The sequence below is a fragment of the Ranitomeya variabilis genome, chromosome 6 (genome assembly GCF_051348905.1).
Source record: "Ranitomeya variabilis isolate aRanVar5 chromosome 6, aRanVar5.hap1, whole genome shotgun sequence".
Lineage (NCBI taxonomy): Eukaryota > Metazoa > Chordata > Amphibia > Anura > Dendrobatidae > Ranitomeya > Ranitomeya variabilis.
The window spans coordinates 500,085,116-500,112,342 of record NC_135237.1 but is presented as its reverse complement, the minus strand read 5'-3'; the positions used below and the strand labels follow the sequence as shown (position 1 = coordinate 500,112,342).

Here is a 27,227-nt window from a genome sequence, read left to right as displayed (position 1 = left end):
GAAATAGTATCTGCTGGCTCTCCTTTTTTGTCTTTTCTGTAGAAAGAACAATAAAGTTATGTCTCTTTGAAGAAGTGGGGGAAAAAACAAAACCCCCAAAATGGAAAATGGCAAGGGCATGAAGGGGATAAATATTCATTTCTTTTCCATCTTCAGTAAGCAAAAAACAGATCTGTTTCAAATGGGAGAAAAAACGGATGACTAATTAACGGATCCGTTTTCCTTAGATTTTAATGTTTAAAAACGGACCCAGCTGAAATCCGTTTTTTTTTTAAAAAGGGCCAAAAAAATTGTGTCTGCGCAACTTATTGGCCAACAGATTGCTGCTGGATCCGTCCTAGCAGATTATTGCTGGACATGTGAACATTGCATTATAAGGTTACACAGTTTGGAGAGTGGGTGGTCAGATTATCTACAAAATATTTTTCCTTTTGCAGATATTTTTTATTAAACTGATAATATAACTTAATATAAAACTAATACATACAAATAACTAAAGCACATGCCAAGTAAAAATTCAAAAATTGTTTTATTTAACAAATATTAACACACAACTGTTTAAAAAGATTCAGTGGATAAATACACACATATGGACCTGGGAACACAGGAATTACTATACCCATGCCATAAGCATATTTAAAAAATGGATTAATATCCAGAGCATATAAAGGATTTTTTCTCTCTAAGGTTCCTCAAAAAGGGCTAACTTGTATATGGAGTAAAGCTTTCATGAATGTTAATCAATGTTATATAATTCAACGTATTTCTCTTTGCAAATAATGCTTTTGAACTCATATGTCAGTCAAGTTTAGTATTCAATATAACATTCATAAAGCATAGACACATAAAAAAGGAAAATAGTTTTCCATAGAGCTTTGTTTAAATGCCCATATAGCTTATGGCTCTATGTAAAAACCTTTGTGGCTCTTCACAGCCAAATTGTCTACATATATAATTATAAGATTGCTTGCTATCTCTACATCCAAAAACAATCAATAACATTAAAGTGCATAGTGCTAAATAATATTCAATATTAGTGCAAAACATGCTTTAGAATACTTGCCGAGACAAAATCATATTGTGAGGTGCAAAACCAAGCTACTAAATATGGTGGCAATCAAATAAGCAGAGGTGTCAAACTGCATTCCTCGAGGGCCGCCAACAGGTCATGTTTTCAGGATTTCCTTAGCATTCCACAAGGTGCTGGAATCTTTCTGTGCAGGTGATTAAATTATCACCTGTGCAATACAAGGAAATCCTGAAAACATGACCTGTTGGCGGCCCTCGAGGAATGCAGTTTGACACCTCTGAAATAAGGATAACTAAGGTGCAGTGGTTAAAGTGCAGGCATGCTACTGAAGGTTTGTAATAGTCAGCTAGACATGAGGGAGGAGGCAAATCAGCTAAATTCAAGGGGTATACATGACCTGGTTAGCAGGGAGTGTCCCGACGCACGTTTCACGTCAGAAGAAGCTACCGTAGAGAAATACGTTGAATTATATAACATTGATTAACATTCAAGAAAGCTTTGCTCCATATATAAGGTAGCCCTTTTTGAGGAACCTTAGAGAGAAAAAATTCTTTCTATGCTCTGGATATTTATCCATTTTTTGAATATGCTTATGGCATTGGTATAGTACTTCCTGTGTTCCCACGTCCATATGTGTGTATTTATCCACTGAATCTTTTTAAACAGTTGTGTGTTAATATTTGTTAAATAAAATTTTTTTTTAATTTTTACATGGCATGTGCTTCAGTTACCCTATTTGTAGGTATTATGTTACTTTGGAAGCGCCATTTGTGACTAGGTCATTTCTTTTTGGTTATATTAATATAAAACTAGCTCCGATAATTCTCCCACAGTTCATGATAAAAAATGTCTTTTTTTAAAGGGTCAAATTGTTAAACAGCTTTAAAACCCAGTGATCAGTTCCCATCTCTGATGTCCTTAGAGTTCCAGTAGCACAAAAGAGGAAGACATGTCAGTACGCTGCGAACAAATTAAGCGGTGATTTCCATGCATTGTTGTTATTATTATTATTTATTATTATAGCGCCATTTATTCCATGGCGCTTTACATGTCAGGAGGGGTATACATAATAAAAACAGGTACAAAAATCTTGAACAATACAAGTCACAACTGGTACAGGAGGAGAGAGGACCCTGCCCGCGAGGGCTCACAATCTACGAGGGATGGGTGAGGATACAGTAGGTGAGGATAGAGCTGGTCATGCAGCGGTTTGGTCTATGGCTCTATGTAATCTGTTATCCAGATATCTATAATCTCTATCTATACACACACTAGTGGGTGCTCAGGCCTCCTCAGCAACTCTTCCTATATTTTCCAAAAGTCCATAAAGAAGAAAAAAGAAGGCAGCCAGGCTTCAAAAAGGCTCAGTATGTGCTGAAACGTCGCCACGCCATGTGGGTCTGAGTAAATCCACTTTTTCACCTGAGATATATATGGAGTGCTGCCTTCCTTTTTCTTCTCTGTCTTTATCTCTATCTCTATATTTCTGGGTAACAATGCAAGGAAATCGTAACCACTCATTTTTATACATGTATATACAGTACATTTTCCAAGGAGACTTTTTGGGAGACAGATGCCACTGTATGGTATCCATCAAAGGCATATTTTAAATGCATACATACAGGAAGCTTCAATGGTGTACCTGTGAATACATATAAAGTTATTACTTAGGTTTTCCTAGTAGCAGGTCTACAGAATGGCATAACAACCCCATGTTCCTCATTCCCTGCTACCGGTAATATTGGCCAATTCCAAATTAAACTTAATAGTATCTGTAATTTATTATTTTTTTTGCAGAGAAGGTCCATGAAGAAATTGACCGTGTAATTGGCAGCGACAGAGTACCAACAATAGAAGATCAATCTAAAATGCCATATACCAGTGCAGTCATCCATGAAGTCCAGAGATATGGGAACATCTTGCCTATAGCTTTGCTCCATATGACTTACAGAAACACAAATATCCAAGGATTTGATATCCCCAAGGTTGAGTATTATGAGAGGAAACAATGTATAGTGAAAAGCTTTAATTCAGCATCCAGTATTCCAGATAGGCTGATAATTCAATTGTTATGTTGACTTCCAATATTGTGGGAACTACCTACCCAGAAAATCACATAGTATAAATTATATAACTTTATTTGCATTTTGCAGTGTGAAATAAATATTTGATCCCTCTGCAAACAAGACTTAATACTTGGTGGCAAAACACTTGTTGGCAAGCACAGCAGTCAGATGTTTTTTGTAGTTGATGATGAGGTTTGCGCACATGTCAGGAGGAATTTTGGTCCACTCCTTTGCAGATCATCTCTAAATCATTAAGATTTTGAGGCTGTCGCTTGGTAACTCGGAGCTTCATCTCCCTCCATAAGTTTTCTATGGGATTAAGGTCTGGAGACTGGCTAGGCCACTCCATGACCTTAATGTGCTTCTTTTTGAGCCACTCCTTTATTGCCTTGGATGTATGTTTTGGGTCATTGTCTTGCTGGAAGACCCAGCCATGACCCATTTTTTATGTCCTGGCACAGGAAAGGAGGTTGTCACTCAGGATTTTACGTTACATGGCTACATCCATTCTCCCATTGATGCGGTGAAGTAGTCCTGTGCCCTTAGCAGAGAAATACCCCCAAAACATAATGTTTCCACTTCCATGCTTGACAGTGGGGACAGTGCTCTTCGGATCATAGGCAGCATTTCTCTTTCTCCAAACATGGCGAGTTAAGTAAATGTCAAAGAGCTCAATTTTTCGTCTCATCTGACCACAGCACCTTCTCCCAATCACTCACAGAATCATCCAGATGTCATTGGCAAACTTCACACGGGCCTGCACATGTGCCTTCTTGAGCAGGGGGACCTTGCGGACACTGCAGGATTTTAAACCTTTTCGGCGTAATGTGTTACCAATGATTTTCTTGGTGACTGTGGTCCCAGCTGCCTTGAGATCAAGTGCCCCCTGTGTAGTTTTAGGCTGATCACTCACCTTCCTCATGGTCAAGGACACCCCACGAGGTGAGATTTGCATGGTGCCTCAGATCTATGTCGATTGACAGTAATTTTGTATTTCTTCCATTTTATTATTATTGCACTAACAGTCGTCTCCTTCTCACCCAGCGTCTTACTTGTCGTTTTGTAGCCCATTTCAGCTTTGTGCAGGTCTATGATCTTGTCCCTGACATCCTTATAAAGCTCTTTGGTCTTGCCCATGTTGTAGGGGTTAGAGTCTGACTGATTAATTGAGTCTGGGGACAGGAGTCTTTTATAAAGGTGATTATGTAAGACAGCTGTCATTAATGCAGGTAACGAGTTGATTAGGAGCGTCTCACTGGTCTGAAGGAGCCAGAACTCTTAATGGTTGGTAAGGGATCAAATACTTATTTCTCACTGCAAAATGCAAATACATTTATACATTGTGATTTTCTGGATTTTATTTTTGATATTCTATGTCTCAATGTTAAAATTAACCTACCCTTAAAATTATAGACTGTTCATGTTTTTATCAGTGGGCAAACTTACAAAATCAGCAAGGGATCAAGGGATGCAGTCATAGGACTGCATTTTGTAATTTATTGATTCTATCAATAAACTAAAAAAAAATAAGTTAAGTTTATGAAACAAACAACGTGTTAAAAATACAAAGTAAACACAATATTTATAATGAATTATAAGTGGCATTACAATCCCTCCCCAGCCCCCAAAAATAGTTGGGATTACTTTTTACTTGCATTTCAACACTCCCCTAAAATTGAAAAAAGCAAATAAATAAACATTATATATTTCAAAATGGTGTTACTTAGTCAGACAAAAATTGGCATGTAAACATTTTTTGGGGGGTGAACTTAGTTGAACAGAAAAACCTATACAAATTAGGGATTACAGCAAAAACCACAAAAGGAGGAAAAAACCTCCACTATTCTACACCAAAAAAACAGGCAAAGATGCTTACCTGTCTAGGCCTCAAATCAAATGCACTATCAAGATGCAGCGTGCCCAAGTAAAGATGGCGACTGCACAGGTGCGGTAATACCAAATTAGGCAGCCAGCCTACAATCAGGGATTGGCCGTTTGGCACACCAGTGCATATGTGGCGCCCCAGGGTCCTGGTCGTCACAGTGGTGTTGCTTTCCTCCTGGGGAGAGTGATGCTACATTTGGAGGCAAGGAAGGATAACTGCATCCAGGTATCACAAACATGCAACACATTCATACTCCAGGCCACCAGGAGGAGCTTCTGATCCTATTTACTAGGTGACTCCCCATATATAAGGTAGTTTGGAGGGAAAGTGAGTTCAGTTCCTGTCAGAGAAACAGAGAGGAAGGAAACAGTAAGATGTGCTAGAGAGAGAGATTGCCAGAAGGGAGCTTGTCGTGGAACATCAGCTAAGGTGGAGCTGGTACGATAGGAGAATAGCTGAGCAGACATGGGGTCTGCAGCTCCTGGCAGCAAGAGGAAACTGAGAAGGAAAGAACATCAGCTCAGAAAGTTCCAGACAGCTGTCTGAGGAGGATAGAGGGTTCACAGAGTTGTGCATGCCCTAAGAGCTGCAGAGACATTTCAGAAAGCAGAATACATTGCAGTGAGCGTGCAGGAAAGCAAAGCACGGGAGAGGATACCAGAAGGGGACCAGCCCCGAGCAGGCTGCCTCCTTCTGAGGCGCAGATAATTGGTAGCCAGAACACCGAGGTAGTAAGGACCTCTACGCCTTACTTCAGAGACCGGCAGGACAGCTAATTGCACGTTACCTGTCTGCACCTACACCCAGGAGGCACGGTGACACCCCACAGAGCCGGGTTATCTAAGAGACCCGATAAAGATGCTCACCAGTCACCAGTCATACGGGTTTTGTCCTATCTGACTACGGGGGACAGAGAGAGAGAGAGAGACACCACATCTGTGAGGTCCTTATTTGAAGCTTATGCAGTAAGGAACTACACCACTACAGCGCAAGGGAAGGCTATTGATTTCCACCTGGACAAGGGGACTCTGGACTTGCCTCCGAACTGGCCGGACTCTGCTTGCCCTGTGGTCTGGTGCCCTGGACTGTGGATGCTGAAGTCTTCAGTAAAGGTAAAGAGACTGCAACCTTGAGTCCTCGTTCTTCTCTGCGCCTCTCACCATACCACCATCTTCACACTGGGAAGCCCTGGGGATATACTTCGCCTGTGGGAAGGTATAACATCTAGCTGCCATAACATCACCCCAGAGGACCCCTTAAAGCAGCATCGGTCACCCTGACCGAATACCACAGGTGGCGTCACGAACATAAACTTTATCCCTTTAAAGACCTTTCCCTTTTACACGGACGTCCCAGGGCCACGGACATGGTCAGCCATCGTGACGTGAACCGCAGGACCTGGTACCGAGTACCCCATGGCCCTGACGGGGTGCTCCACATACAGATAATCTGCATGTGGCAGTGTTCACACAGAGAATGCAAGGCATCTGGATCACAGCCTATTAATAATCGCCCAGTGGCAGGCTGCCCAGTGCTAACTGTACTGCGTCCTGTGTGAACAGAGGCCACAATTTACAAAGCCATCTGGGCCCAACTGCACCTCAAAAAGTAAAAATAAATAAAGTCCACAGGAACATATCAAAATATGTAAGGTATTAGTTAATAATATGGCCACAATACGTAAGCCAGCAACCCATGTCAAGAGTCCTCACACTTGCCAGTCCTACTCTAACAGCAAAAACCACAAAAGGAGGAAAAAAGAGGAAAAAGTATATATAGAAATGGGTACTCCGTACTGCCCAGTTAATGGCGTAGTTCAAAGGGAACCTGTCACGTAGCAAAACACTATTTACCTGCTGATATAGGGTTAATAGTGTTAGAAAAGTCCCCGGCCGCCATACAGAAAGCGCAGCTCTCAGGAGAAAATGAACTTTACATGCGACCCAGCAGCAGTCAGCTTTCAGTAAGGCTACTTTTACACATCAGGTTTTCAGTGTCAGGCTAAATCCGGCGAATGTTGGAAAAACTGGATCCGGTGCAGATTTTGAAAAACTGATGCGACGGATCCGTTTTTTTGACGGATCCAGCTAGCCTATCTAAATTATTGGATAAAAAAAAAATTTGGAGCATGCTCAGTTTAAAAAACCGGATCAGGCTGCCGGATCCGCCTTTTTCCGGATCCGGCACCTTCCGGCTCCCATAGGCTTTCATTGTAGCAAACAGCCGGAAGCGCCGGATGCGGCGCTTCAGGCTTTTTCGCTGGAGACAAAAAACGTTGCAGTAGACGTTTTTTTCATACGCCGGAATCGGAATTTTAGCAGGATCCGGAAAAAAAACGGAAGGAACGCTAGGCCGTGCGGCACGATCCAGCGCTAATACAAGTCAATGGGGGAAAAACCGGTTCCAGTTTTTATATTTTCCGGTTCCGGTTTTTCTCTAAGGAGCCGGATTTAGCCTGAAACAAAAAGACGGATTTGTGAAAGTAGCCTAATACCGTCGTGACGGCTTGGCTTCAGTCACAGCACAGTATACAGTGAGTGGCAGCTATAACCACGCCCCGACATTTTGACTAACAGCCATCTCTGCAGGTGACTGTATGCACCAGTACACCTGTATGAGTGAAAGCTGGTGGCTCCCAGGAGGAATTATGGTAAGCTCATTTTTATCAGAAGCTGCGCTCTCAGGATGGCAGCCTGGCACCTTTCTTACACCATTAAGGCTACTTTCACACTAGCGTTAACTGCATTACGTTTCAAAACGTCTTTTTTCAGAAAAAACGCATCCAGCAAAACTTTTTGCTGGATGCGTTTTTTTCCCATAGACTTGTATTGGCGACGTATGGCGACGGATTGGCATACGTCGTGTACGTTTTACGACGGATGCGTCGAAATTTGGCGACACGTCGTCTCAAAAAAACGTAGATTGTAGCGTTTTTTGTCTCCGCCTAAAAAACGTGTCGCGACGCATCCTGCGGCATACGTCGTTGGCTGCAATGGAAGCCTATGAGCGACGGATGCGTCGGGACACGTCGGACGACGCAATACAGCGCTGCAATACGTTTTTTTTACACTGAGCATGCTCAGAAGCTGGATTTTGTTGCCAATTGGCCAGACACCCCCAAATCTATATAAACCTGGCCTGGGCCTTCAACCCCACATATGCCTGCAAGACCCATGAGAAGACTTCCAGCAAGAGCTAGCCAGCCACAAGACCCCAGCGTGACACAGGAGCCAGCCACAGGAAGGAGCCAGCCACAGGAAGGAGCCAGCCACAGGAAGGAGCCAGCCACAGGACTCCAGCCATAACCTCAGCCACAAGACCACAGCCTGACACAGGAGCCAGCCACAGGAAGGAGCCAGCCACAGGAAGAAGCCAGCCACAGGAAGGAGCCAGCCACAGGACTCCAGCCATAAGACCTCAGCCACAAGACCACAGCCTGACACAGGAGCCAGCCACAGGAAGGAGCCAGCCACGGGACTCCAGCCACAAGACTCCAGCCACCATAGAGCCAGTGTGAGTATTGCAATTTTTGTGTGCATCTGTGTGCCTGTGCATTTGTGTGTGTATATGAGGTACTGACTACAGAAAGAGCTTAAAACCTGAAGAGAACCTGAGGCCTGCCATCGTCCTGCACCAGCCAGTGCCATGCTAGAGTCCAGATGCAGCCTGATTCCAGCCACTGTGAAGACCTGCTGCTTCAGCCAAAGGATTGTCAGCCTTTTGTATGTGTGTGTGTGTGTGTATGCGTCTTCTGATTGGGTTCACCTTTCTGCCTTTGTTGTACATATGTGTATTTGCCTAAAGCTATGTGCGTGCATGTGTGTATTTTTGTACGGCTGTGTGCTTTTGTATCATGTGCCTGCACCATATTATGCCTTTGCCAATTTTATGCCTGTTCATGTGGGAGGGTATGTGTCCATGTGCAGGATTGCATCAGGATGTGGTCAGGATTTTCCATCAGTATTTGTACGCCAAAACTAGGAGTGGGTGATCAAAGCAAAAGTATGCCTTTTTTCGTATTATACTTTACCTAATTTTTACACTCCTGGTTTTGGCTTTACAAATACTGCTGGAAAATCCTGACCAAATTCTGAGGCGATCCTGAATGTGGACACATACCATGCATGTTTTTTGTGTGCGTCTTGTTGATTGCATGTGCATTTGTCCATGCTGTAATAGGTTATTTGCCTTTTTCTGATGTATTGACTGTATAGTGGTCTGTGCAGCATGTGGTTTTATTTTTTTTTTTTTTTTTAAATCTGATGTGTTTTTTAAAAAAGTCTAGCGGTCTGCAGCTTGTGGTTTGAATGTGTGAGTGTGGGGTTTTTTCTATTTAATAAAAGTGTTGATTTTTTTTAAATTACAGTTATAACCTTTTGCAGTTGAAGTACTTGTATTTAAAATAAAGAGCATGTCAGCTCCTAATTGTGATTTAAAAAAAAAAAGAGTGAAAAAAAAAATTATAATAAAATGTTTATAAAAAAAATTTCCGTAGTATTATTTCATAAAGGTAAATTTAAAACTGGTGTATGTACCAATGGTTACACATGCAATACAGGGTTGGTTGAGGGCTAATTTTTTTAATAAAGGTTAACCTGTGTTTTTTTTTTTTTTTTTTTGGGGGGGGGGGGGGGAGGTTATTTATTTTACATAAAATGTGTCAAATATATTTTTTCTTGGTGTTAACATTAAAAAATTTTATTTTATGGGACATGGAAATTAATGGTATATCGTGCCACTTTTTTTGGGGGGGGGTTTTGGTGTTCACCTGTATGAACATTTCTGACATCATTTTAGTAGGGTGTTTATCATTGAGCATTACCTAGTTCAGGGGGTGGTCTAACTATAGATCCATTATACATATTAACAGATAAACCAGGACCGCTGCCCACCAGGACCACAGCCACCGGCTATCCACCAGGACCACATTTTCTATTCTTTAAAAGTAAGTTTTGAAGACCCCAAATCTGCTACTGCAATGTGTAGAGCAGATTGCAAGTGTCTTTTAACTTACAGAGCCACCAGGACCACAGCCACCGGCTATCCCACCAGGACCACAGCCACCGGCTATCCCACCAGGACCACAGCCACCGGCTATCCACCAGGACCACATTTTCTATTCTTTAAAAGTAAGTTTTGAAGACCCCAAATCTGCTACTGCAATGTGTAGAGCAGATTGCAAGTGTCTTTTTAACTTACAGAGCCACCAGGACCACAGCCACCGGCTATCCCACCAGGACCACAGCCACCGGCCTTTGTACATCAACAATGTCCTCTTCTGACAGCCCTCCTCCACAGCAACAGCGTTTATCGGTAAATTAACACAAAACATTTTTTTTTTTTTAAATTTCTTTAAATTACATTTTTATGGATAACTACATGCATAAATTATGTTTCAACAGGAAGCTGAATCAGATGAGGAGCTGTCAGAAGGGGGCGAGACGGGTGGAGAGATGCAAGTGGAGGAGGAACCAAGTGTAAGTATTGGTGAAACAGTTGCTTTGCACATCACACTGCACCATACACAAAACAGATTACTAAACACCTGCCTACCTTAACTGAGAATTTGTTTCCTTTATTTCAGGCTGCTGCTGCCGCTGAAGGCTCTCCCAGACAGTCCCAGAGTCGGCGGACTCGTCGCCGCGGTCGGCCATCAGTGAGTTTTTTTTTTTTTGGGGGGAGGGGGATTCTATTGGTACTTTAGTATTTCAGTGTACTAATTTGTTTGTTTTCCTTTTTTTTTTTTTTTGACACAGGCTTCACAGCGTGCTCCCGCAGAAGAGGAGGATGATGATGATGACATTGATGTAGACTGTCTCATCGAGGAGGTTCGTGAGCGGGAGCCGCTGTGGAACATGGCTGACCGCAGGCATGCAGATACCGGTGTCACCCGTCGGCTCTGGGACGAAGTGTGTCGCACCCTGTTTCCAAGGCGGGAGAGCCTTCATCCTCAGCAGCAGAGCAAACTAGGTAAGTATTCACTTTCCAGTGATGTTTTGAGCTGACTGTAATGTATTGCATTTACCAATTTTTTGTTTTTTCTTTTGATTCTTGTCTTCACAGTTGGAAAGGTTAGGAAGCGGTGGCGGTCACTGAGGGATCGCTTTAAGAGGGAATTCAATGATGAGATGAAGGCCCCGAGTGGCTCTGCAGGAAGGAAGAGGAGCAGATATAAATATGGCCAGGCCCTCTCCTTCCTGAGGCGAACCATGCTAAGCAGAGTGTAAGTATTCTACAGCCCAATTATAACCATGTTAACCTGTCTACTTAGTTTGCTTTCAGTCAGGGCTTTTTCATTCCAATGTATTAATTTCTTTTGTTTTTTCTTTCACAGCACCTTCTCCAGCCACCGGGCGCCTGCATCTTCCTCTGCGCCCTCTGGAGCGATCCCTCCTGAGTCCGCCACTGAGGGCCACGTCGGTAGGCCCCACACCTCTGTCCCCTCCTCTGACCCCTCCTCTGACCCCTCTGTCCCCTCCACTTCATCCGTCCCAAGCAGTGGAGCATTATTGCAGCCTTCATTGCTCGCATCTGATGCTGAACAGATAGCGTTTCCTTTACCCCACCCCTCTGATCCTGCCACCTCGACACCACCATTAGGTTCGTGGCGGCAGCGACAGAGGGGTCAGGAAAAGAGCTATGCTCCTGAGTTCTTGCACCTGAATGCATCCTTCCAAGGCTCTTTCAAAATTTTGGGAGAGCAAGTGACTGCTGGTTTCAACATGGTGCAGTCACGCATCAGTGAAACAAGCCGTGAAACCAGCAGTCGCTTGGATAGGCTGCATTCAGCTGTAAGTCCCGATCCGGCCAATATTTTTTTTAACTCCATGCTCAGGACCATGGAGAAACTATCTTTTGAGCAACAGATGCGGGTAATGAATACCTGCCATAATGCTCTACTGCAGGCCGTTAACGAGTCTACCCACACACCTCGCCACACCTCCACTCCAATTCCACACCATACCCAGCATTACCAAACCCAGCCCCAATACCCACACCAGCACCATTACCAAACCCAGTCCCACTACCCTACCCAGTCACAATACCCAACCCAGTCCCCACAACAATCCCGGCCCCAAGACCAAATTACTTCCCCAATGTTTTCCTTACTGAACTTTTCTCTTCCCCCTACCCCAACACCACCCCCCTCTGGTCAGCCTCTTGGTTTACCCCCCCCCTTCCACTGCACCCCAAACAAGTAGGGTTTCCCCACCTATCGACGTGGTCCAACCTTCCGGCCCATCCTCCTCTCATATCTCCACCCAACAATTTGAAAATTTGTAAATTGTTATTAATATAAATAATATTATAAAAAATGTTCACATTTTTCAAAAAAAAAGTTGGAAAATAAAAATATATTTTTTTTGCAAAAAAAAAAAAAAAAAGAGTTAAAATAAAATTCGGATTACAATTCTACTCTTTGTGTGTGTGTGGATTTATTAAGGTTATATAATAAAAAAAGGTTTAATAAAAACAAACACCAGACATGTAAGAGGTATAACATAATGGTTTTACTAGCAAGAAAACCACGCTTTTGGGCCTTTTTTTTTGGGGGGGGGGGCAGAAACACTTTTTTTACATAACCAAAACACATGGGAAACAGGTTACACATGGGAAACAGGTTACACAATCATGTCTTGCCACGGGATCCGCCCGACAGGTGAGACAAAATAATCGGCAAACTGGTCCCTCATCCTTGTAACTGAACTTGTAGAGCGAAACGAGCTGCTGCGGTAGTCCCACAAGGTGGTCTCCAACTCTTCATCATCCAAAGAAACGGGCTCCTTTGACAGGACAAAGTTGTGGAGCACCACACAGGCTTTAACTACCTCGTCTATAGTTGTTGTTTTCAGCTTGATAGCCGTCAGCAGAACTCGCCACTTCGCCGTCAATATGCCAAAGGAACACTCCACTACTCTTCGTGCTCTAGTAAGCCGGTAATTAAAGACCCGCTTGGTATGGTTTAAGTTCCGGCTACTGTACGGTTTCAGTAGGTGCGGCGACAGTTGAAAGGCTTCATCACCTACAAAGACATATTCCAGGGCTGGGTCATTTGTTCCTGGCAGTGGTCTGGCTGGCGGAAAATCGTAGCTCTCTCCATAAAGGCAACGACCCATCGGAGAGTTTTTAAACACTTGCGAATCGTTGGACCGTCCATACGCTCCAATGTCCACGGCAAGGAACCTGCAGTTGGCGTCTGCAATAGCCATAAGGACGATGGAGAAATACTTCTTATAATTATAATACTCCGATCCTGTTCCTGCCGGTTTCGCAATCCTTATATGTTTCCCGTCAACTGCACCCACACAATTAGGGAAATTGCAAATTTGCTGAAACTCTTCTGCACTTCGCAACCAGATTTCCATGGATGGTTGGGGGATATACTCTGGTTGCAAAGTGGTCCAAACAGCCTGACATGTGTCCTTCACTATTCCAGAGATAGTGGAAATGCCCAGCCTGAACTGATAATGGAGCGAAGTCATAGATTCACCCGTAGCTAGGAAACTGTATAAAAAAAAAAATTAAAAATGTTAGAAAATATTGCACAGACAAACAATTTTTAATATGGCACTGTTAATTTTTTTTTTAAGGACAGGACACCCAATGAAACCAGCATGAAACCGGTGTTAAAAAACAGTGGAATGTCCGCCAAGAAAACCCAAACTACATGCTGCAGAAAATAGTGCGCAATATGTCAGCGCAGTATTGTCTGCAGCATGTAATATAACATTCAAAATGACCAATGACAGAAAAAAAGCAGTTGCATGTCATCAAACCCAAAAAAAAAAAACAAAAAAAAAACTGCAGAACATGCAACGCAATATTTCAGCGCAGTATTTTCTGCAGTCTGTTATCTAACATTCAATAGCAGCAATGACATTTAAATAAAGCAGTTGAATGTCCGCCAAGAAAACCCAAACTACATGCTGCAGAAAATAGTGCGCAATATGTCAGCGCAGTATTGTCTGCAGCATGTAATATAACATTCAAAATGACCAATGACAGAAAAAAAGCAGTTGCATGTCATCAAACCCAAAAAACCCAAAAAAAAAAAAAAAAAAAACTGCAGAACATGCAACGCAATATTTCAGCGCAGTATTTTCTGCAGTCTGTTATCTAACATTCAATAGCAGCAATGACATTTAAATAAAGCAGTTGAATGTCCGCCAAGAAAACCCAAACTACATGCTGCAGAAAATAGTGCGCATTATGCCAGCGCAGTATTGTCTGCAGCATGTAATATAACATTCAAAATGACCAATGACAGAAAAAAAGCAGTTGCATGTCATCAAACCCAAAAAACCCAAAAAAAAAAAAAAAAAAAACTGCAGAACATGCAACGCAATATTTCAGCGCAGTATTTTCTGCAGTCTGTTATCTAACATTCAATAGCAGCAATGACATTTAAATAAAGCAGTTGAATGTCCGCCAAGAAAACCCAAACTACATGCTGCAGAAAATAGTGCGCAGTATGTCAGCGCAGTATTATCTGCAGCATGTAATATAACATTCAATATCAGCAATGAAATAAAAAAAAGAGGCTTACCGCAGGGTCACCATCAGCCGCTCCGCCGGTGTGATGGCAAGCCTCATCCTTGTATCCTGTCTTCGGATGACATCCTCCAGTTTTGCAAGCAAAAAATCGAAATGTTCCATCCTCATCCGCACATAGTTGTGGAATTTGTGTGGATTGTGCCGCAACTCCAGGTACAGAGTGGACTGGACACCCCGGGTCATCCGTAGTTGATTAATAGGATGAATCCACATTCGTCTTCGTCTCCGTTGCTGCAGAAGCATCCTACGCCTTTCCGCTGCCGCCTCCTTCTCCCGCACTATGATATCCAGGCGATTTGTCTCAAAGATAACGTCGGTAACCAAACTAGCAATCCTCCCAAGAACACCTTCCATCGCTGCCACAAAACTAAACCCACAAAGATGGGCTGTAAATACAGTACTATATAGTTTTTCAAATTTTCCAGTAGCCAATCAAATTTTGGGAGCCTCCCCTTTTAAAAACGGATCCGTCGGAAAAACGGATACAACGGATGGTAAAACGGATACAACGTATGCAACGCATCCAGTATTTTCGGCGGAAACGTTTAGCGGATTTGCGACGGATCCGTCGAAATGCTGGATGCGTGGCATACGTTTGTCACCGTTTTTCACTTTTTTGACGCATCCGTTTTTTCGGCCAAAAAACGGATTTGCGACGTAATGCAGTTAACGCTAGTGTGAAACTAGCCATACTCTATCTGCATTTTAATAAAGTTATCTGACATGACAGGTTCTTTTTTTTTTTTTTTTTAAGGCAGGATTGACATATTTTCTATAGTCTTCCATATGTAGCCAAAAATAAAAACATTGATAAATAAAAGTTGGCCCTCAAAAATTAGCCCTATTGGAGTTGCATTAAAAGGGATTGTCTGCTTTCAATAAACGTCTCTTTTTTTTACATGTTACTGAGCTTTACTTGCAAACCCTGGGTCTACAGCGTTTCCACCACTGGCCCTCCCGGTCTGTGTGTTTGGTTACAGTGCTGTCTCCATGACGTCACCGCTACAGTCAATCACTGAGCTCAGCGGCTCTGCCGTCTCAATTACCAGACATTTGTTGAAAGGTGACAAACACTTTTAATGGAACGATGAAGCTTTATTGGTCTTTGAGCATAGCGGCATAAAATTTAACTTCACTATAAAAAGTATTCCATAAACCTTTCTAAATAAGTATTTAATGTAGTGTCGATGCCTTGCTTCGGTCCTCTTCTGACTCCTGTGACTTGAATTCTGCCATGACGGATCACTCTGAGGTTTCTGTGTGAACCGAAAGTCAGTTTTACAATGTAAGTCTATAGAGTCTTAGAATGAGCGGACCTGACAGCTGAGAAAGAATGTGATCAGTAAGTATTTTAGTGCACCTACATCACCACATCACATCCATATTTAGAAAGGTTTATGCAATAAAAGTTTGAATAAAAACACTGAGCAAATACAGTAAGTGAATAAATAGTAATAGTACATGTAAATAATATAGGGTGCTATAGTTGACGCTATTTGATCAAAAGAGTGTAAGAGCATCCCACCGTGACAAGATGTACCCAATCACGATGGTCCCTAACTCTAGTATCTCACTTCACTTTGTGCCAGCAGACTCGCCATTTTGGGGCTGTGCATCTTCTCTATTTGGCTTTCCATGTGTGAAACAGTCAGGTCTATGTCCTTCTCTGTCCCATCTATTTTGACACACATTACTTTTGTTGGGTCTCCTTTAACCTGATTCATATCATGATTTCTTAGGATAAGTCTACACTACTAAATACGATCGTATAACCTTATGTCTCCTGAAATTTCTGAACATAAAACAAAAACACACCTAAGAATATACTAGCAGAACATGTTTTATCTTTATCATTTCAGGGCACCACAATCATACCTAACTTGACTTCAGTCTTAAAGGATAAGAGCATTTGGAAGAAACCGTATCAATTTTACCCAGAACATTTCATGGATTCAGAAGGAAACTTTGTGAAGAATGAAGCATTCATTCCCTTTTCTGCAGGTACCAGCAAATAATGAATAGCTACAGCTATACTTTGTTTTGAGTTCTGATGTGATCAGAATTAATCTCTAATTAATTACTCTAATTATTTTAAGTCTCCAAACAGTTCTCAACTCTGGGGTTGTTCACATGACATTTCTATTCTTGACCCAAAAGTGCATACCTTTGGTAACGCTCCCAGCCGCTATGTTAAAAAGGCTGTGACCTATGTCAAATAGTGTTATCCATTAAAAACAGAAAAAACTTTTTCTCCACTCATGGTTAGTGGTTGGGTGAAGCCATTTATTGTCAAGCTACTGTGATTTCTCTTTTAAAATCATGACAACGCAAAACATCCAAATGACTCACTTCAAAAGTTCACATACCCCATTTCTTAATACCCTGTATTGCCCCCTATAACATCAATGACAGCTTGAAGTCTTTTGTGGTAGTTGTGGATGAGGTTCTTTATTTTCTCAGATGGTAAAGCTGCTCACTCTTTTTGGCAAAAAGCCTCCAGTTCCTGTAAATTCCTGGGCTGTCTAGCATGAACTGCACACTTGAGATCTCCTCAGAGTGGCTCAATGATATTGAGGTCAGGAGACTGAGATGGCCACTCCAGAACTTTCACTTTGTTTGGCTGTAGCAGTGGCGGGTCGACTTGGTCTTGTATTTTGGATCATTGTGATGTTGGAACGTCCAAGTACGTACCATGCACAGCTTCCGGGTTGATGATTGCAAATTTGCCTCCGGTATTTGCTGTAACATGCTGCATTCATATTTCCTTCAACTTTGACCATGTTTCCTGTGCCTTTGTAGCTTACACATCCCCAAAACATCACTTATTCACCTCCGTGCTTTACAGTAAGAATGGTGTTCCTTTCATCATAGGCCTTGTTTACCTCTCTCCAAATGTAAAATTTATGGTTGTGGTCAAAAAGTTCAATTTTGGTCTCATCACTCCAAATTACCTTGTTCCAGAAGTTTTGAGGCTTGTTTCTGTGCTGTTTTGCGTATTGAAGGCTAGATACTTTGTAGCATTTGCGCAGTAATGGACTTCTTCTGGCAAATTGACCATGCAGCCCATTTTTCTTCAAGTGCCTCCTTATTGTGCATCTTGAAACAGCCACACTGCTAGTTTTCAGAGAGTCCTGTATTTCAGCTTATGGTATTTGTGGGTTTTTCTTTGCATCCCGAACAATTTTCCTGGCAGTCGTGGATGACATTTTTGTTGGTCTACCTGACCGTGGTTTTGTTTTTACAGAGACCCTGATTTTCCATTTGTTAATCACAGTTTGAACGCTGCTGATTGGCATTATTGAATCCTTGGATATCTTTTTGTATCCCTTTCCTGTTTTATACAGTTCAACTACCTTTTCCCATAGATCTGCTGACAATTCTTTTAATTTCCCTATGACTCACAATCCAGAAACGTCAGTGGCTGGATGAAAGATGCAAGAGTCTGTCTGGATCCCAAAAACTCACTCAGCTTTTATGCACCTTACATTTAGTAGCCATTCAACCCCATTTGTGTCAACTTCTGTACATGTTATCAGGCCAAAATCACCAGGGAATGAGAACTTTTGATCAGGGTTCTTTGGATGTTTTCGGTTGTCATTAGATCTAAAAAGAGAAAACACAGTAGTTCGACTGTAAATGTCTTCACCCAACCACTAACCATGAGTGGAGAAAAAGTTTTGGTGTTAGCATTCATATTCTCTGATAAAAGGATAAAAGGCCAAGAAAGCAAGAGTTCTACAGGGGTATGTAAACTTTTGAGCACAACTGTATATAATGACCTAATGTGGACAGGGCCTTAAGAGTGGTCTTCAAAAACGTAGGCTGGCTATACACGTTAGATGGATGTTGGCCGAATGCTGCTTTGAATAATCGACAGCCATGTACGCAAACTCAACAATGCACAAAAGTGCTAATTTGGTAGCTTACCTCAGGAAGAACAATATGATTAGGAACATGCGCGGACAACATCTCTACCGACCATCAGTTGGCCAGAGCCCACATAGACATTAGCCTGTCGAGCTGACCAGTCGATATCGACGGGTTCTGCCAACATTAGCTTAATGTGTATGGGAGATTTTAAACATTGCTGTTGAGCGGAAGCCTTGTTGGTCCTCACTCCTGGATTCTTGAGCTTTGGTTTTCTACATATTCCTCTCATTTTGTTTAGGCCGCAGAATATGTGTGGGAGAGCAGCTGGCAAAAATGGATCTCTTCATCTTCTTTACATCTCTTGTGCAACGTTTCGAATTCTGCATTCCAGATGATCAGCCGTTTCCCAGACACGATCCTGTATTTACCTTCAACTACAGCCCTCATCCCTTCCAAGTCTGCTGTACGGAACGTTAAAACTGAATGAACAGATACGCAATAATTTGTTGAAATAAATATTTATATTATAAACTCTGGACAGTGTTCTTAAAAACTGAATGTCAGGTTTTGAATGTCAATCAAATCAATATCTGTTCAGTTTACACCAATATTTTAATGTATCTCACCTGACAAAAAATGTATTTGCAAATTAATGGCCCTTATGAATAAATCTTTACCAAAAAGTCAGTTTTGCCCTTACCAATAAATCAAATAACCGCTTTCATTTTTTTTTTACTTGGTAACACCAACATGTATTTATACATGGTAGGAATAGTCTGTAGAATTTTGTAGACTGCAATTTAAGGATTTAATGTTTTTGATTGTGTCTTCCGACCAATAAATATTTAGACCTTGTTCAACCTTGCATTTTACTGTGGAAAAAAACACAGCATTAGAAAAAAAACTCATTCATTTTGCTGGTGTTGTAACTCTCATGCACATTCTAAGACTAAGCAAGGAAGACACAATCCAGATCAAAAAATCCATCAACCGACCACAGAGACAGTGAGTGAGGCAGAAGTGAAAAGGCCAAGGATTGAGGAACTCCTTGAAAGAGAGAAACAATCCCAACCCATTGCTCCTCACTCCCAGAAAAACGAGAACAAAGCCTAATATACAGCCTACAGGCTTTACGGAAAACCATAAATTTATCTCGTCCCCCAGAAAACCGATTCGGGATAGCCACCTTAAGTTGCAGTTTAGCCTGACTGCCCGCCAGACTAACAGTCTTCTGCTGTGAGACCCTAGATTATAGGCCTGATAGACTCTGCAATTGTTTAGCAAGGACTACAATGGTATCCATTCTAAGGTACAAAATGTGGGGCCAGTGAAAATGTTACACTGTGACAGTCTTCGGTAAGGAAAGGGGACCTCAAACTGTCCCTGGAACTAGGAGCCTAACTATCGCTGGCCCAAGGGTACTCGTGATCGTAGAGAGGCCAGAGTCTCTGACTTTACTATGCTCCTGTTTTTCCCCTGAACTGTCCCCTCCCCAGGAGGCCTGGGACAGATGCAGTATATACTCATGTATAAGCCGAGTTTTTCTGCACATTTTTGGCTTATACAAGAGTCATTGTCCCAGAAAACAGCGGGGGAGGGGGAGCAGCGGGTCACAGGAGGCAGGAGTCGGCGGCTACGACTAAAGCATGTGCACATTGCTAAAGAGAAAAGAATATTCACTGCACTGGCAATGAATATTAATTTATTTTATAGTGCGCACAGACAACAGCAGCCGCCAGCTTCCAGCAGCTGCCGGGCTACCACGGGTGCACACTACTTAAGAGGTATGAATATTCACTTCTCTCCACTCCCATAGGTGTATATAGGTGTTAATATTCATTCCCTTAATGAATGAATATCTATCTGGGAATGTCTGGGCATGATGTGTCCGAACTAGATTCTCCCATGTAAGAACAGAACTTCTTCTATATCTTGGAATTGATCGCTGATGTCACTGGTTTTCTACTCGCTTGCATGGTGGTTATCACCTTGTCTGAAAATTCCTTGGAACTAAGGATCTTCCACTCAGGATCCAGGCTATCAGGTGTAGGAAGCAAGAGTATTGATGCCAGAAGGGACGCAGGGACAGCAGATCGCATCTGTCTGGAAGGGGAACCAGATCCTCCAAGGCCATGTAGTGTAATGCTGGAAACCAACTCTTCTTGGGTCAGAAGGGACGGGTGCTACAAATATTACTGTGGCTTGATCTTCCTTGATTTTCCTCAGGACTCTTGGTATAAGGGGAAAAGGGGGGAATGCGTACAGAAGATCTTCTTCACAACTCTGAGATAGGGCATCCACCCCTTCTGGGTTGTCCCTTGGATCTATGGAAAAGAAACTTGCCACATGTGCGTTTTTCCGTGTTGCAAACAGATCTATTCGTAAAACCCCCGTCTCTGGATAAGCTGGTGGAACACTTCTGGATTCAATTCCTACTCGGAGGACAGCTTTTCCCTGCTGAGAAAATCGGCTGTTCTGTTTTCAGAGCCTTTCAAGTGTACTGCCGAGATGGACCGAACATTCCTTTCTGGCCACTGAAATATATGTTCTGCTAAGGCCTGTAGGAGTTGGCCTCTCGTACCTCCTTGGTGATGCAGAAAAGAAACCGCTGTGACTTTGTCTGAAATGATTTTCACATGACGATCCCTGACCGTGTCTCGGCATAGTTGTAGAGTCTCCCATACCGCCTTTAGTTCTCTGTAATTGGAGGATCTTCCCTGGTCTTCTGGGGACCATGTACCCTGCAGGTATCGTCCCTCCACTTCTGCACCCCATCCTTTCAGACTTGCGTAATTGGTGATACGAATGCAGGGAGAAAGGATCCATGGTACCCCTTCCCCGAGTTTGTTCCTGGATGTCCACCACAATAGGGAATTCTTTAGACTGGCAGGGATTCTAATTTTTTCTGTTTAGGCCGGAGTGATGTCTGTTCCAGAATGATAGGACCGTACCTTGTAGCTGTCTTGAATGGACCTGACTTGGGATGCAGGATGTCATCAGGCCTAGGACCCTCATGGCATATCAGATGGAAACTATCCTCTTCCTCTGTAATTCCCAAATCCTGCTTCTGATCTCCTCCTGCTTTATGAGGGGCAATGAAGATATCCTGCAATGGGAATTAATGAGGACTCCTAAAAACACCTTCTGGGTACCTGGACGTAGGTCGCATTTTCCCCATTTGACGCGCCAAACCAGACCCTCTAGAATGTCAATAGTCTGGGCCAGTAGTCTGGGCCAGCTGCTGATTGAGGAGGAGGATAGCTGAGTCCGCTACTAGAAGGATGTCATCTAGGAATGGAACCACAATAATTCCCTTCTTCCCCAGAAAGGCTGACACCGCCATCATTATCTTTGTACAGATACGAGGAGCTGAGGATAAGCCAAATGGCAGATATGTAGACTGGAAATGGCTGTTTTCTCCCTGATGATCTAGTGCAAACCTCAGATATTGGCGGTGGTTTGGGTGAATTGGCACGTGATAATATGCATCTTTTAGATCTAACGTGCACATGGCAGAGTCCTTCCCTATCAACTGAATGCTTGATTTTATTGTCTCCATTTTGAATTTTTTTGTACCTGGCACATTGATTCAGGGGTTTTAAGTTTATAATGATCTGATATATGCATGAAGGCTTTTTTTCATGGGGAAAAGGGAGGAGTAGTGAACCTACCATATCTCCTAAATGGGTACCTGCTCCACTACCACTACTCCTAATTCTAAGAAGTTCCTGACATCCGCGTAATGTCTTTTTAGAGCGGAAAAGGACTGGGGTTTGGTGGTGCTAAACCGCTGAGGAGGGAGATGGGAGAAGTCTATCCTGTATCCTTCTATGGTCCGCAAGATCCACTGAATGTCCATAATGGTCCACAATTTTTCCAGAAAAAAAATGCAGTCTCCCTCCTACCTTCCTTGCATCAAGCTCTCCTCTGTGGGCAGGAAGAAAACTGGATGGATCTATCTCTGTTACCCCTTGGGGTAACTCCAGCTGCCCATCTTTCTCTTCCCCTTATAGTCCTGCCTGGGGGACTGACGGGGCCTATGAAAGGAATGGTATTTTTTGTTTTTCTCTTCTGGGAACCCCTTTTTGTTGTCAGCGGCCCTCTCTAAAATGTCATCTAGCACTTGGTGAAAGACATGTGTGGCTGAGAAAGGTATGAAGCAGAGTTTACTTTTAGACTGGCTGTCCCATGACCACATTTTAAGCCAGATGGCCCGCCGCACCAAGTTAGATAATACGTTTCTCCTGGCTGCGAACCTTACAGACTCAGCTGAAGCATCTGCTATGAACTGTGTTGCCATTTTTAGCATAGGGAGTGACTCCAACATAACTTCTCTAGGAGTGTTATATTTTATTTGGGAGGTTAGCTCGTCGATCCAGATACACATAGACCTGGCTACCGAGGTGCCGGCTATATTGGTCTTAATAACTGCTGCCGAAGACTCCCAACTTCTTTTCAACAGTTCCTCTGCCTTTCTGTCCATAGCATCCCACAGGCAGGAAGAGTCCTTAAATTGTATTTAGGTCTTCTTAGCAACCTTGGCAATAGGAATGTCCACCTTGAGGATTTCTTCCCAAGCCTTGATTTCCATTGGATCAAAGGGGAGATGGGCCTTAAAGTCTCTGGGAATGACAAATCCGCTTCTCTGTGTCTTGCCATTCTTCCAGGGTCATTGCCTTAATGTGTAGGTTGACTGGGAACACTATTCCTTTGCATTCTCAGCCCCCCAAACATTTCATCCTGAATTGTCTGAGGCACTTCTGCCTCCTCGACTTTCATGGTAGCTCTTACAGCCCTCAAAAGGTCGTCTGTATTCTCGGATGAGAAAAAAAATACTTTTTCCTCTCCTCCGGTGGCCTCTGGGAAAAACTTTCTTCCCCCTCTTCAGCATCCTCCTCTGAATAGTATGACATAGTAACATTGTAACATAGTTATTAAGGTTGAAGGAAGACTTTAAGTCCATCTAGTTCAACCCATAGCCTAACCTAACATGCCCTAACATGTTGATCCAGAGGAAGGCAAATAAAAACCCCATGTGGCAAAGAGTAAGCTCCACATTGGGGAAAAAAATTCCTTCCCGACTCCACATACGGCAATCAGACTAGTTCCCTGGATCAACACCCTATCAAGGAATCTAGTATAAGTACCCTGTAACATTATACTTTTCCAGAAAGGTATCCAGTCCCCTCTTAAATTTAACCCCTTAGCGACCTTTGACGCATACGCTGCGTCATGAAAGTCGGTGCCAAAACGACCTATGACGCAGCGTATGCGTCATGGAGGGATCGCGCTCCTGCAGATCGGGTGAAGGGGTTAACTCCAATTTCACCCGATCTCCAGGAACAGGGGGAGTGGTGCTTCAGCCCAGGGGGGGGTGGCTTCACCCCCTCGTGGCTACGATCGCTCTGATTGGCTGTTGAAAGTGAAACTGCCAATCAGAGCGATTTGTAATATTTCACCCCAAAAAACGGTGAAATATTACAATCCAGCCATGGCCGATGCTGCAATATCATCGGCCATGGCTGGAAAACCTAATCTGCCCCCACCCCACCCCACCGATCGCCCCCCCGGTGCTCCGTTACGGGGTCCGGTCCCCTCCGTCCGCCTGCCGGCTCCCCCGTCCTCCTGCCCGCTCCCCCCGTGCTCCGGTGCCCCCTCCCTGTGCTCCGGTCCCCCCCCCGTGATCCGATCACCCCCCCCTACATACTTACCTGGCCTCCCGGTGTCCGTCCGGCTTCTCCATGGGCGCCGCCATATTCCAAGATGTCGGGCGCATGCGCACTGCGCCCGCAGAATCTGCCAGCTGGCAGATTCGTTCCAGATCTATTTTGATCACTGCGATATAGCCTATCGCAGTGATCAAAATAAAAAAAAGTAAATGACCCCCCCCCCCCTTTATCACCCCCATAGGGAGAATAATAAAAATAAATAAAATATATTTTTTTTTTTTTCTGCTAGGGTTAGGGTTAGAACTAGGGTTAGAATTAGGGTTAGAATTAGGGGTAGGGTTAGGGGTAGGGTTAGGGCATGTGCACACAGTGCAGATTTGGCTGCGAATCCGCAGCGGATTGCCGCGGATCCGCAGCGGATCGGCCGCGGATCGGCCGCGGATCCGCAGCGGATCGGCCGCGGATCCGCAGCGGATCGGCCGCGGATCCGCAGCGGATTGGCCGCGGATCCGCAGCGGATTGGCCGCTGCGAATTCGTAGCAGTTTTCCATCAGGTTTACAGTACCATGTACACCTATGGAAAACCAAATCCGCTGTGCCCATGGTGCGGAAAATACCGTGCGGAAACGCTGTGTATTTTCCGCAGCATGTCAATTTTGTGCGGATTCCGCAGCGTTTTACACCTGTTCCTCAATAGGAATCCGCAGGTGAAATCCGCACAAAAAAACACTGGAAATCCGCTGTAAATCCGTAGGTAAAACGCAGTGCCTTTTACCTGCGGATTTTTCAAAAATGGTGCGGAAAAATCTCACACGAATCCGCAAAGTGGGCACATAGCCTTAGGGTTAGGGTTGGAATTAGAGTTAGGGTACCGTCTCACAGTGGCACTTTGATCGCTACGACGGTACGATCCGTGACGTTCCAGCGATATCCATACGATATCGCTGTGTCTGACACGCAGCAGCGATCAGGGACCCCGCTGAGAATCGTACGTCGTAGCAGATCGTTTGGAACTTTCTTTCGTCGCTGGATCTCCCGCTGTCATCGCTGGATCGTTGTGTGTGACAGCTATCCAGCGATGCGTTCACTTGTAACCAGGGTAAACATCGGGTTACTAAGCGCAGGGCCGCGCTTAGTAACCCGATGTTTACCGTGGTTACCAGCGTAAAAGTAAAAAAAAAAAAAAAAAAACGTACATACTCACATTTCGGTGTCCTTCAGGTCCCTTGCCGTCTGCTTCCCGCTCTGACTGTCTGCCGGCTGGAAAGTGAGAGCACAGCACAGCAGTGACGTCACCGCTGCGTTCTGCTCTCACTGTACGGCGGCACTCAGTCAGAGCGGGAAGCAGACGGCAAGGGACCTGAAGGACACCGAAATGTGAGTATGTACGGTTTTTTTTTTTTACTTTTACGCTGGTAACCACGGTAAACATTGGGTTACTAAGCGCGGCCCTGCGCTTAGTAACCCGATGTTTACCCTGGTTACCCGGGACCTTGGCATCGTTGGTCGCTGGAGAGCGGTCTGTGTGACAGCTCCCCAGCAACCACACAATGACTTTCCAACGATCACAGCCAGGTCGTATCGCTGGTCGTGATCGTTGGTAAATCGTTATGTGAGACGGTACCCTTAGGGTTGGAATTAGGGCTAGGGTTGGAAATAGGGTTAAGATTAGGCTTGTGGTTAGGGTTAAGGATAGGGTTAGGGTTGTGTTGGGGTTACAGTTGTGGGTAGGGTTGGGATTAGGGTTAGGATTAGGGTTGGATTTAGGGTTACGGGTGTGTTGGGGTTAGGGTTGTGATTAGGGTTATGGCTACAGTTGGGATTAGGGTTAGGGGTGTGTTGGGGTTAGTGTTGAAGTTAGAATTGAGGGGTTTCCACTGTTTAGGCACATCAGGGGTCTTCAAACGCAACATGGCGCCACCATTGATTCCAGCCAATCTTGCGTTCAAAAAGTCAAATGGTGTGCCCTCCCTTCCAAGCCCCGACGTGCGCCCAAACAGTGGTTTACCCCCACATATGGGATACCAGCGTACTCAGGACAAACTGGGCAACAACTATTGGGGTCCAATTTCTCCTGTTACCCTTGCAAAAATAAAAAATTACTTGCTAAAACATAATTTTGAGGAAAGAACAATTATTTTTTATTTTCACGGCTCTACGTTATAAACTTATGTGAAACACTTGGGGGTTGAAAGTGCTCACCACACATCTAGATAAGATCCTTTTGGGGTCTAGTTTCCAAAATGGGGTCACTTGTGGGTTTTTTCTACTGTTTAGGCACATCAGGGGCTCTGCAAATGCAACATGACGCCCGCAGACCATTCCATAAAAGTCTGCATTTCAAATGTCACTACTTCCCTTCCGAGCCCTGACGTGCGCCCAAACAGTGGTTTACCCCCACATATGAGGTATCAGCGTACTCACAACAAACTGGGCAACAAATATTGGGGTCCAATTTCTCCTGTTACCCTTGTGAAAATAAACAATTGCTTGCTAAAACATCTTTTTTGAGGAAAGAAAAATTATTTTTTATTTTCACGGCTCTGCGTTGTAAACTTCTGTGAAGCACTTGGGGGTTGAACGTGCTCACCACACATCTAGATAAGTTCCTTGGGGGGTCTAGTTTCCAAAATGGGGTCACTTGTGGGGGGTTTCTACTGTTTAGGCACATCAGGGGCTCTGCAAACGTAACATGATTCCCGCAGACCATTCCATCAAAGTCTGCATTCCAAATCGTCACTACTTCCCTTCCGAGCCCCGCCATGTGCCCAAACAGTGGTTTACCCCCACATATGGGGTATCAGCGTACTCAGGAGAAACTGGACAACAACTTTTGGGGTCAAATTTTTCCTGTTACCCTTGGGAAAATTAAAAAATTCTGGGCTAAAAAAATATTTTTGAGGAAAGAAAACACATTTTTTATTTTCACGGCTCTGCGTTATAAACTTCTGTGAAGCACTTGGGGGTTCAAAGTGCTCACCACACATCTAGATAAGTTCCCTTGGGGGTCTAGTTTCCAAAGTGGGGTCAATTGTGGGGAGTTCCTACTGTTTAGGCACATCAGGGGCTCTGCAAACGCAACGTGACGCCCGCAGAGCATTCCATTAAAGTCTGCATTTCAAAACGTCACTACTTCCCTTCCGCTCCCCGAC

General features: G+C 43.7%; 2 protein-coding genes across 5 annotated transcripts in view; both read left to right on the top strand.

Moving 5' to 3' along the window:
* Positions 1-18,937, top strand: part of LOC143782870 (cytochrome P450 2D15-like) — a 205,758-nt gene extending 186,821 nt beyond the window's left edge. For all 4 annotated transcript variants that reach the window (XM_077270795.1, XM_077270794.1, XM_077270793.1 and 1 more), the window contains exons 7-9: positions 2,828-3,015; positions 16,396-16,537; positions 18,705-18,937. In XM_077270795.1, the coding sequence (XP_077126910.1) occupies positions 2,828-3,015; positions 16,396-16,537; positions 18,705-18,883 (509 nt within the window). In that variant the 3' untranslated portion in view covers positions 18,884-18,937. The remainder of the gene's footprint in view (positions 1-2,827; positions 3,016-16,395; positions 16,538-18,704) is intronic.
* Positions 8,986-12,183, top strand: LOC143782133 (uncharacterized). The gene is made up of 5 exons (XM_077269257.1): positions 8,986-8,997; positions 10,566-10,637; positions 10,738-10,951; positions 11,045-11,204; positions 11,316-12,183. The coding sequence occupies exons 1-5, from the start codon at positions 8,986-8,988 to the stop codon at positions 12,181-12,183; spliced, it is 1,326 nt and encodes a 441-aa protein (XP_077125372.1).
* Positions 18,938-27,227: the final 8,290 nt, after the last annotated feature.